General features: G+C 43.1%; 1 protein-coding gene across 2 annotated transcripts in view; it reads left to right on the top strand.

Annotated features, from left to right (window-relative positions):
• The first annotated feature begins 3,089 nt into the window (after positions 1-3,089).
• The window catches only part of LOC103372339 (spindlin-1-like), a 15,147-nt gene continuing 5,520 nt past the window's right edge, over positions 3,090-12,716 (top strand). Inside the window, exons 1-7 of one of the 2 annotated variants that reach the window (XM_008301958.1) lie at positions 3,090-3,181; positions 6,933-7,021; positions 8,330-8,435; positions 9,526-9,574; positions 9,675-9,810; positions 9,956-10,073; positions 11,560-11,793. In XM_008301958.1, coding sequence (XP_008300180.1) covers positions 8,396-8,435; positions 9,526-9,574; positions 9,675-9,810; positions 9,956-10,073; positions 11,560-11,793 — 577 coding nt within the window. In that variant the 5' untranslated portion in view covers positions 3,090-3,181; positions 6,933-7,021; positions 8,330-8,395. Of the gene's footprint in view, positions 3,182-3,796; positions 3,812-6,932; positions 7,022-8,329; positions 8,436-9,525; positions 9,575-9,674; positions 9,811-9,955; positions 10,074-11,559; positions 11,794-12,716 lie in introns of those variants that run through there. The other variant, XM_008301959.1, reaches the window with a different exon arrangement.

The following is a 12,716-nucleotide window of genomic DNA, read 5'->3' as shown; positions in this document are numbered from 1 at the left end:
CGTTTATCACCTTCAGCTCCGACATGGTCAACGAAGGACATCTGGTGAAGGTCCAACGTATAAATCGAGTTTATTTTCAAGGAACAAAACTCTTAATGCGTCACTTTGGTGAATCTAAGTGACTTTTTAATGGATTTGGAGTTAAATCGGCTGAACGAAGCCTCAGAACAACCTGCTACAGGAACTTTGAGATCTGGACTCTTAACTGCGAGGCAGGAAGTGCTAATTATGGAGATGCTGAGCTCATAATTACAAAGTAAAGCCTCCATAGATGTTCTTTAGGTGGAACCGACAGCGAGACATCGGCTAACGTGGCGCGGTCACCGTTCGTCTGTTTTGCAAGTTTATTATAGACGTTCGTACATTCTGACTGGATGAAAAGTCGACGGCGGAGGTGGGTCGTTCTGCATAATTCTGCAGAGTGTGAATGATGAACTCCACTGAGGTGACAGGAAACCAAATCAGACATTTAGGCCTCAGAAGGAGTCAGAACACACAATTCACTGACTCACTTTATTAACTGACCAACTGCCTGTCTGTCCATCTGTCTGTCTGTCCATCTGTCTGTCTGTCTGTCTGTCTGCCTGCCTGTCTGTCTGTCTGTCTGTCTCCTCCACTGTCGCATTCAACAGAAGGACGGATCACTATTGAGCAGGCAGAAACAGCGTAATGCGCCAGTCGGTGTCCTTGTATTCGCTCTCGGTTGCAGTATTTAGCAGCAGGGCGGGCGGAGACAGAGGAGCGTCAAGGCGGCGGGAACGAGGCCGGAAGTGGGGCAGGGAAGACAAATAAAAGCCGGGAATCCAAGTTTATAAACTCCCTATATGCTATGTAGGGCAGTTACAGCTGCTGCTGATTCCACACTAAAATGCTAATAATAATAAAAAACAATCTTTAGTCAATGCATATTTACCGCATAATCATGTTGTTATTTTAGGATTTTTTTAAAAAAGCGTATGTTTATCTATATATTTTATACTAAATAGGAGCAACTGCAACTTAAGCAATTTCGCCTCCCTCGGGATAAACTAAAATTACTTTGTTCTGTCAAAAGTATTATATGATCTTATCTCAAAACCATTCTTTTGAAAGTAATTTCAACACTATTTAAAGATTCGTGAGGTCACTGTCATCCAAGGAAACACCTGAAATGAAATGAAACTACATTGTGAGCCTGGCCTGCTCGTCCAACATAAATGCTTGACCTCACAAACATTCTTCTGGATGAATGGACAACAGAGTTCCCATGGGTCATCTTAGCTAACTTAGCTGTTAGCGTAGCCTTAGCGACTGTGAAAGTAGCTCATTTCCAAATTTGGGGCTATGCCTTGTGTTTCTTGGTCACTTTCTGGAGGTTGTGTCTTTGCTAAAGAGACGTGTTTGTCAGTAAAAGCTGAGCGTTAAAGCTGTTGTTACTTTAGAAAGATGCTACGGCGCTCCAGCTAGCGTTAGCCACTGACCTGACTTTGGGATAGCCGAGTAGTCTGCAGAATAAGCTCCAGCTGCATTGACACCAATAAGTGAATTGTTCTGGCCTTTTTAATGCAGCGGGAAAAGTGGATACGCTTGTGTAAGCTTGCAGCGTTTATTCCGCTACCTCACCTTTCAAACACTTCTTTGGTAACTGAGCGGAGCTGCTTAAATCTGAGCTCATCTGTCCCTCTGTTCAAACAATAGCTTTCAGTGTTGACTGGATGTTACCTCTGATGTGTAACCAGTCACACAGAACCATCGGTGGGAAGTTGCTGAGACCTCAGAGTGACTGCAGACAGCGAGAGCCGACTTAGTTTATAAGTAATCGGTCCCATCTTTGGGTCTGTCTGTGAACAGTCTGTAGCTCGAGTGCTACGGTCTGACAAGTTGATGTTTTACAGGTGAGCGAGGAATGGCCTCGCCTCGCAACAATTAGATTTTGGAGTCAATCAGTGCCAAAATAGCTCCACTAGAAGTCAAAGGTCACCTTTTTTTTAAAAAGCTGTATACCTTTAAGAAAGTGGAAGGTAGATTTATGGTATTTGGTGCAGATAAGCAGCCATGTCGGGGCTCTCTGTTGGCGATGTTGTATTTGACCTTGGATGATAGTTCAAGGTCAAACTCTAGGTCGTAAATTTTGACTGTACTGTAACTTCAAAATGGTGCATCGGAAACCATATATGTGATCCATCTGCACGAAATCAGTCTCACTGCACCTTGGGCTATTATGCGTAAACAAAAGCGGCACGTTGCTGCATGATGCAAATCATGGGACAATACTGGCTGGTAATGACACATTGCTCACGGCGTCTGCACACAAGTGATTTCCACGGCTTCTTTCTGGTGTTACCAATCATGCACGATGATGGTATTTGACAGCGATACGGAGCGTTATAATATTATATGTTACCAACATGTAGAAAACAACTAAATGGACCAATATAAGTAATAAACCCAAAATCAATATTTGATCATGGGTTAACGTAATTTGGGCTGTATCTCGAATGTAGCCCCAATGCGACTGATTCCATGCAGATGGCTCACATGTAGGCTTCCCACTAGAGATGTGACATATGACCTTGGGTGATTTTCAAGGTTCAACTGAAGGTCAAAAAATGTTGATATTGCCATTATTTTTTAAAATAACATGTAAAGTGTACACGGATAGTACTTATTTCACTTTGGATAACCGACCAACCATGATGAATGAAAGATAACACCCATTTTGTGGTGAGTTGGACAGAATAATTGGTTTCCTGGGGCTCTGCAGGGCCCTCGAGCTTATCGTCGGTTAATAACATTAATAATACTGATAATTGGAAAATGCAGAATATTGGCCCAGACATTAGTGCTTTAGACTGGGTGTTTCTGAAGTTGTCATGGATGTGTGGTTGTCCATGTGGCATCATTTGTATTTTCCTTTCTATGATCGCGGTTTGAGCAGAGACGCTTTTATTGTGAAGGTCCCGGGCGGCGCTGCGCGGTTCGCTCGCCGCGCGCTTGACTCTCGACGCTGAGATGTCCGTGGAGTCTGTGTGGTTCCTGTGAAGTGGAAACGGGGCTCCGTGGACGGACAGCGGGAGGCGAGAAGCCCCTTCACGGCCCGCTGCGACCCTCCCTCCCTCCCCCCCCATCCCGGCTCACTTCACGACGGTGAGACGCGACGCGACGAGGCGCACCTGTCCGCCGCCGCCGTTCGGCCCCGCAGGTAAACAACAGAAACACGGAGCGTTCGGTTTGTTAGCTGCGTTCTCCCGCCGAGGGGGAGGGGCGGGGGGAGGCAGCAGACAGCCAGGGACTAACCCGGCGTGCCGCCGTGCAAACGTCTGGGACATTTCTGCCCCGTTTTCCCGCAGAAATGCAGGCGGACAGTCGGTCCGTTGTGCGCCGCTGTGAGGCCCCTGTCCGCCCCCTTCCTCCCCCCGATCACTGCCTGTAAATAATAGTGAGTAAAAAAAAAAAAAACATGGCTGACGCTGGCCCTGCAGAACCTGGCTGCTCGGGTTCTCCAGTGCAGATGATCAATGCATATTTATTATTGTTGTTATTGTTGTTATTTTTCACCTGCTTTACCAGATTACAGTCAGACTGACAACATTGTGAAGCAGGAAGAAGAAGAAGGCTGGAGAGGAAACCAGCAGCTGCCATGGTGCAAAGTGAAAGCTGGGAGGAGAAAAAAAAACAGAAAAACAAGCTGTATTTTGAAGGCATTTTGCTGCATTGTCTGATTCGGTCGATAAAGTGGTAGAAGCATGTTGAGCTGAACGGTGTGCTGACAGCGACGCCCCCCAACCCCACATTCATCCAGTCGGAAGCAAAGGTCACCTGGATCCTGCAGGTAGAACTCACCTGCTGAGGCTCGACAGATAAGAAAAGATCTGGAACACGTCGCGTTACGCCAGCCTTCCTATGGGTGGAAGAACTACAGAAGGCTTTTTCTTTTTAGATTTTTTCTACTGCGATATGACAGAATGCAGAAGATCTGCCTGGAAAAGAACATTTAGAACCGTTTAGAAAAGTCAGCATTGTTTTTGCTCTAAAAGGCTTTTTCGTCGATCCAGACACTCAAACTGTTTTCTCCTGTTGCAGCACCGATTGCACAACGCTGTAGCTCCATGCAGTCGATTCCCTTTTTGCAAACAAATCATCGTTTCTTCGTCATTTTCCAGCAAGCGTGTCGACAAACTCTTGTGTCCAAGAAGCCTTTAATCACTGCTGATGGTCTATCGGACAGACCGTTGCTGTAGATCAGTCATGCACAATGAGAAGCATGTGAGATTTAGTTTTTGCGTCCAGCAGCGTCGAAGACTTTGATCAGGTATCGGGGGGGCAGCTCTGGTTTCCACTAAGGATGCAAAACTTCCTTAACCGATTGCTGGCAGTCGGTTGCACAGCATCGGTTGGTGGATTTAATTAGACGTCCTAATGAATGAATCTGTTTTATTGCAGATATGAACCACTAGTCTGATACTGACAGGAGGCCACTAACTAGCACCGATCCTGAAGTACGTTAGCGTGCTAACAGCATTAGCTCTGTGGCGGCTAACCATTAAGCAGAAGACTTTCTCATGGTCGCTCTTTAGTAGCTAAACTCCTACAATGCTCTCTGCAACATGGAGCCACCACCCCCTCTGGTCTCTACAGTATTAAACAGTAACAGGCGCCACCTGGTGGAACAACCCGGTACTACAGCTGATCTATAAATACGTTTTCGGACATGTACGACCTTCTCCTCTTTCTGCTTTATCGGTTAATATGGTTTTAATTGGCGAGTTTTGTTTTATGCATCAAATTTAGGAATTTGTTTTCAATGAAAATAATGACTTAGATGTAAACCAAAGAATATGCAAATTAGTCCCCACCCATCTCTCTGCAGCTCGAGCACACCAGCTCACCTACAGCTCTGCTTAAAAGCGGTTAAACTGCGCTGATCTACACGGTGGCTAGTTGTAATTCAGCCAAACATGTTAAGACCAAAAACTAATTTTGAAGAAGAACATTAATGCAAGTTGAGGGAATGTTTTTTGTTATATTTGAAATCCTGGAAGTCTGAATCTGTATTTCTGACGTTTCTTGAGGTGGAAATGCTGCTTATTATGTTCTTTATTTATTGTTATCCGATGGTGCAGGTGAGACAGCCATCACAGACGAGTTTCTGCGCTCTGGAAACTACAAGAAAATGCTGAGAAACATAAAAATAAATTCAATAAATGGTTGCTGCTGGAACCAGTTTAGCCGAGTTGAGACCCTGCACATGAATGCACACGATGACTTCTGCCTTTGCAAGGAATTAAAAGATTCCTTAATGTCGTCATGGATGAACAAATAGACGCCGCCCAAACCTAAGAGAAACCTGCGGGAAATAAAGGAGGTTTTTGTCTTCTGGATTCGGCGTTAAAGCACTTTAACATGTGTTTAAAAACACATGTTCGGAAAAACTCCAGCTTTATTGTACTTGCTGATTCACGGACCTGAAGAGCAGTTTGGGCAGCGCTGGGGCTTGATGTAATCCAGATGTTTTGGGGGGAGGACGGAGGGAAACGTTCAGCGTCTGATGGATTTCTCAGCACAGACTCCCTTACAGTACCACTACAGTGTGTGAATTTCTCCTGTTGTGGGGACATAAATCTGTTTGTGCAGTTTCACGGCGGGGAGCTGCTTCGCTTTCGGAGACAAAAGCAAGTCCTAATAAGGTGAAGCTGATGGTAAAGTTGGGTTTTGGTGAGGCTCCGGGTCGGACTAGTCGTAGCTTTCAGTCTCTGAGGAGTGAATGTAAGTCAACGCATTGTCCTCTGGAGCGCTGGAAACTGTGCACGATGCAGTTCAGCTCCAGCTCCACCTCTCCGGTTTCATGTTGTGTTGAAGTTATAAGTCGGACCGAATGACGCCGAGATGTTGCCGTCCAGCGCCGCCCGGCCCCTCCGGGCAGCGGATGACTAATCATGTGTTGCTCGGGGCAACGGGAGGAAAAAAAATCACCACCAGCTGCAGCCAAACACTGCAGAACGTCTGTCGTGTTTCTGGTGGTTTCCTCTGCAGGTGAGCAGGAATGTGGACGTCTGGCATCTTTTACGGGTTTCTGAGCGGTCAGGTTGCAGCTCCCTGATTGTGCCGTCTGCGGCGTGAACCTGGACGTGGTCTGCAGAGTTTTTTTGTTTTCGGTCTAAAGGCCTCGAGCAGAGCAGCCAGTGAGCAGTTAGGGGGTCAGATGTGTTACATAACACCCTGCCTGCAGATAAATAATACACCGCAGGCCTTCCTCACAGGCTCCACTGATCAATAATTGAAGTCTCATGTTCAGGACATGAAACCTTCGGAAGCTCTGTTGCTGCTCCAGCGATCCACATGTGGTCTTTTTACTGTTCGCTTTTCATTTTTCACCGTGATGCAGGCTGAGCTGTTGCTGGTTACAGTGAATTTTATTTCAAGCAAGAGAACAACTCGGGGCAGATCTCTGATGCATGTGCGTGTACTAAACTATTCAGCCTCTGTGTGTTTGGTCGTTAGTTAATCAGCTTCTACCGTGTTTTGTGGACCGTCAGCTTCAGATCATCTGCAGTTTAAAACTACATTTGAAATACGAGACTTCTGACTAATTGTCGTTGAGTAATATGAATAAAACACAAAAAAAGGTTTGAGTCTGCAGAGTGATGCCGCCTGCAGTCAGAGTTCAGGGCAAAATGCAAACCTGAGCAGCTGCAGGATCAAAACTCACCTTCAGAGTGGAGACAGGTGGTGAGTCGCCCCCTGCTGGTCGCAGCCAGGAACACTAGCTGTGTGATATTAAAAGAAGAGATTAATGGATTCACTTAGTTTGCAGGAAAAACAATGTCTGGATAATAAATCTTTTGTCAGTAACAAAGTGCGAACGCAGTGAAAAACATTCGCTTTGTTACATTCAGCAGATTAAATATTCGTCAGTTTTGTGGAATCGTTAACTTTGTGATTCGCTGTCGCAGGTTTCTTCCTGGTTTTGTCCTCGAGTCCCGAAGTTTGACCCAGAAAACTGCTGAGCATCCCGTCAACCCTCCTGAATACTGGAAACTGGGTAACTGCCTTCTTTAGTTTTAGCCCTTCAAAATAAAGCGTTTCATTGAGTTTCTGTGATTGTTTTGTATAAATAAAACCTGAGCCTCAGTCCTGACACCAAACAATCTTGTTTGATGCATTACCGATTGCATTTAGCATCTTAGCAACATGCTAATGTTGCCAAGATGGGATAATATGCTAATGGTAATGCTGTTACTGTAACTAGCAAATATTTCATGTACTTTCATGTTCGACTTAGCAGCACCCAACACGCAAACATTACGCACTTTATTGTTTAGTATGTTGGGAAAATAATGACAACATGCAACGCTAAACATGTGATACCAACATGCTAATGATTAGCATATTAGCATGCATGCTAAAAGTCAACCTGATAACGTGCTGTAGTTGTAATATTTGTGCTAACATGCTAAGTGAAGGCGTTTGGTAACAGTCGCATGTTAGCGACCCCAAACAAGATCTGACCAGCAGTTTAACTCTCTCGACAAATTACAACTAAATCACCAAAATAAGGCCGTTTATCATTTTGCAGGTTTTCAACTTTTAGGCATCGAACTACATCTTTGTTTTGTCTAAATCCCTCTGTTCTAAATATCCCATTAAAAAAAAGTGCACAAAATAAACTGTTTGCACAAGATTCTGTTAAAAAATACAAAACTTTAGTCTCCACCACAGCTGGGAAACCACGAGTGACTTAAGTTGTCACCAACAATCACGTGATAGAAACCGTGTTGAAGTGTAATGAGGAAACTAATCAAACATGTAAACAGTAAAATACAAGCGACGTTTTCCAGTTCTGGTGACGCGTACGGGCGCTTTGAAGACCTGCTGGACATGTTGAGTTCAGGTTTTTTCAGTTGTTGTGATGATGTTCTTCATGGTTGTTCTGTTTCCACTGAGCTGCAGGACTTGTGGTGAAAAATGAACCACAGCGAAGAAAAATGAGACCAGAGTCCAGAAACTGTTTGGGGTTAAAATCAGCAATAATGTTATTTCAATTAAGGAAAGTCTGATCAAAGAGTGCACCTCCTGTTTCAGTAAACCGTTGTCGATCAGACAGCTGCAGAGTTAGAAGTTGCATTTTCCTGTTTTGGTGCAAAACTGCATCTTATAGAAAATGAAGAATTCCAAAAACAAAGCAACGCTGACATCATGTCCGAGCGACGATGTAGACACTGTGAGGCGCCACTAGATGTCAGTGAGGTTTAAAGACGGCTCCTGCTGGACAGACCTGAGCTCCTGTTTGTGGTTTGTGTGGTAGCGGTTCGTGTTTTTATACCTCACAGAAGATCTTGTCTGGTTTCAGCGCCGGACCGGTTGCTGCTGTAGCGGTGTGGCCGGGCGGCCTGGCTGCCCGCCTGCCTCCAGATGAATGAAGAGCACTCCGGGACACAGAGACACAGCTGATACAGGTCAGACGCCACGATGGGTGGTCAACGCAAACACTGTGGAGCTGCTGCGTGAGAAAACCAATCAGAAAACCAATGAAACCAATCAGAAAACCAATGAAACCAATCAGAAATCCACCTGGGAACTTACTGTGAACCAGTATCCCAACGTTGCCAACTTGTTGTTGTGGTGCAGTCAGTCCTGATCTTTGGTCTCCACCAACGAAAAACCAAGCAGAGGTTTGTAGGACTGGAGGTGATCGAGGCAACGTTTGCAAGGTTTGACGGTGTTGTAAAATAAACCAACAGTGGTCCGGTCTGGTAACGCAGTGGTTCTTTAAACAGCTCATACTGCTCCAAGTGTGACGCCTACTAAATACAGTCTAACAAATATATGCCGAGAACTTCTCGAGTGCAGTTTTTGCTCTGCGGACTCAGCACTTTGGCAATCTGATGTAAAATGATGGATACAAGGTTTAAGCGCCAAGGTTTACCTCAATATAGAAAGTCCATTCTTTTAGCAAATGGAGCCAAATTGTCAAGGTGTTAAAATAATTGCTGCTGAATGTGTTTTGGCAGCTGTGTGTCATTTCAGTGTTGCACAAAAAAAAAAGCTCCCGCGAGGCTCGGCATTGATTAAAAGTTGAGAGTTTAAATTAAAAAAAAGAAGGTAATGAGATCTCAAATGTAGTTAGTTCTATGAAAATCAACTTTTGGGCTCGTCCAAAAAAAAAAGAAGAAGAAAAGTAGATCTGCACAAGATTGACTTGTCAAAGAAAGGTGGTGGAAGAAGTCCAGGAGGAAATCAAGTTTCCTTCACAAGGTGGAGGAACTAGAGAAGGCTGTAGTTTAGGAAAACATCCAGAAAGAAAAGAACGATGTGTGTGGAAGCAGCAGAAACATCGATGTTGTTCACAGAGGGAGCGATTATGATGAATGCTGCAGGACTGGTAGCTGCTGTGGCTGTCTGATGATCAACATCCAGAGTTTCTCTCTTTATTTCAACACCTTAATGCTTCTAAAATGCTCAGCAGTGATGTGAAGTATCCAGGATCTGCTGTGAACTGATGAAAACCCTGCAGTAGTTGGTAAATGTGCTTGTGTTTCTCCTCAGGGCATGCAGGTGTTTCTGCAAATATGATGAAGAAAAAGAATCCGCACAAGTAAGTCAGGATGCTTTGCGACTCGTCTACTTTGTATTATTGCCAGATTACAGGTAACTGGTCCAACACTGGGTCTCTGTTGTTTCCTGTGTCCATAAAGAAAGCATAAGAGCAGCCTGGGCCCGACCACCAAAGTCCTGTCGCAGCCCAGACGCAACATCGTCGGCTGCAGGATTCAACACGTCTGGAAGGAAGGAGGAGGACACGTGATCTGGAAGGGAACAGTGCTGGACCAGGTACACACCTGTTCAACACACCGTCCAACCACAGCTGCACTGAGCTCTGCATTAAGCTAAAGTGTGTGTTGTTGGTGTAGTAGATGGGTCAATAGGTGAGGGATGTGTAGACATGACTGTTTCCTGATGTGTTTGTGTCCACCAGGTGCCGGTGAACCCGTCTCTCTATCTGATAAAGTACGATGGGTTCGACTGCGTTTATGGTCTGGAGCTTCATAAAGACGAGAGGGTCCAGGGACTGGAAGTTCTCCCTGACAGACTGGGTACGACTGAACAAGACGCAACATGCTAACATTAAGCACATAGTATAACGTGGTAAATGTTAATCAATCAGCTTGGTATTATTGGTCAACCATGATAGCATATAGCATTTCACTAACACGCTAATATTTAGTCTATTAATATGTTAATGTAGACTATACGTAAATAATATATCATGCTACGCTGCATGCTTAATGTTAGCATGTTCCGTATAGCCAGCATTAACATTATTGAACATGCTAATATTAGCTATTTTACTAACATGATTAAATTAAGTGTATTAGTATGTTAATGTCGGCTAAACATAACATGCTAAGGTTGAGTACATAATACAACATGCTAATATTTCGACTATATGTTAAAGTAGACTATACGACCAAAATATATCATTGGACTACATGCTTAAAGTTATTTTTAGCCAACATTAACATTAGTAAACATGCTAATATTTACCATTTTAATAACATGCTAATGTTCACCATTTTACTTTCATGATTAAATTAGGTCTATTAGTATGTTGATGTCAGCTAAACACAACATGCTAACACTTAGCAAGTATTGTAACATATGCTATATGCTAGTATGTTAATAACATGCTAATATTTAGTCCATTAGTTAGGTAATCTTGACTACACATACCATACTAATGTATAGGATGTTATACTACAGGCTTTTTTCTCAATATATTGTGTTAGACAACATTAATATTATCTGACATGCCTCATTGTAACATGCTAATATTTAGTCTATCAATCTGTTAATGTCGGCTTAACTTAACATGCTAACATTGTGCACATGGTATAACATGCTAATGTTGAGTCTACTGGCTAAACATAACATGCTACCGTTAAGCACATGATAGAACATTCTATATGTTGGTAACATGTTACTAACATGCTAACGTATAGCATGTTAGTAACATGATGATATTTAGTCTGTTAGTTTGATCACGTTGACTGCACATAACATGCTGCCATTTTAGTATGATAAACTAAACTTTGAAAAATGATTGTGTAAATGTTTACTACCACAATGACATGCTAATATATAGACTATTAGTAACATGCTAGCATTTTTTCTATTAGCATGTTAATGTAGACTAAACATAACATGCTAACATTATGCACATAGTGTAACATGCTATATGTTGGTGTGTGAGTAACATGCTAACATGAATGATGACATGCTAATATTTAGTCTGTTAGCATGGTCATGTTGGCTAAACACAACATGCTAACATTATGCACATAGTATGACATGCAAAATATCAAAACCTTTTCATGCTCTCACAGTAACATCAAATGTTAGCATGCTAAGATTAGCCTTAGCAGATTAGCAGCTTAGACTGAAGAGTTGTGTAAAGTCTGACACTCTAAGGAGAAATTCTCTTTTTTCTATTTATTAAGCTTTTTGCCGATTAGTGGATAATTACCTAAGACTGGAAAGTGAAAGTGACGTCTGTCTTGAATTGAATTTTTGTCTCTGTAGCTAAATCCCGTCTGACAGACGTCAACCTGGCGGACGCCATGATCGGTAAGGCAGTGGAGCACATGTTTGAGACGGAGGAGGGTCCGAAGGAGGAGTGGAGGGGGATGGTTCTGGCCAGAGCTCCCATCATGACCACCTGGTTCTACATCACCTACGAGAAAGACCCGGTTCTCTACATGTACCAGCTGCTGGACGACTACAAAGAAGGAGACCTCCGTATTATGCCCGACTCCAGTGAGTGAAGCCAGTTTAGTCGGTCTTTGTTCTGTTGTGTTTGCTGAACCGACCCTCTGGACGGGTACTATGTCTGGTTTTAAAGGCAGATTCTTCTTATAATATTTACTTAAAATCAGAGTTAATTTTGGACCACAGCTTCAGCTCCTGATATCCAAATTCTACAAACACATCTACAGTCAAATGTCTCTTTTTCTGTTTCTTGGACTGTTTTAAAGAGCATCACACATCAGCAGGATCCTGGTCACAACTGGACAGAAGGGCTGTGCACAGTTTATGGAGGTGGCACAGCAGCTGTACCTTCATCAGTTACATAAATTAACCGACTTGTCCTTGGGATCATACGTGGCTTTATTGACCTAAATGCTTTCCTGCACAGCCAACGGAGCTGCTGCAGACTCACGGTTCCTTCAGTGAAAACTTCTAGAACAAAGGAGGAATCCAGCATCTTCAGCGCTGTCACAGCCACAGTTTTTTTTTAGTCCAAAAATATCATCTCAAGAGAATCAGCAATGTGGAATTATTACTGAATGTTTTCAGTTTTGTAACTTAAATGCACTAATATCGAGACATGAAGAATAAACTTCACTCTCCTCAGATCCTCAGTCTGCAGGTTACTGCAGATACGTTAGTTGGTTCAGCACAAAGTCTGTTTTTATGAAATATCAGCGTTTCCTGATCCCGATGGTAATAATAACATTAATGAAATTAACGGTTAATGGAGGTGAACTTTTTTTTTCTTCAAAAGTTTATCAAAATGTGCAGAAATACAACAATGAAATGAAATCAAAATGAAAAACATCTCTTCTGTTTAGTTTAGACACCTAAAAAAAATGAAACTGTGAGCCCGCTATAACTATGTTCATTATCACTGTTATGCACCAAAGTATCCAGACTAAACACTTTACATTCAAAAAGTCCAA

This window comes from Stegastes partitus, unplaced genomic scaffold (assembly GCF_000690725.1).
Source record: "Stegastes partitus isolate 25-593 unplaced genomic scaffold, Stegastes_partitus-1.0.2 Scaffold1738, whole genome shotgun sequence".
NCBI lineage: Eukaryota > Metazoa > Chordata > Actinopteri > Pomacentridae > Stegastes > Stegastes partitus.
The sequence above is the reverse complement of the archived record's forward strand: the minus strand, read 5'-3'. Positions and strand labels throughout refer to the sequence as shown.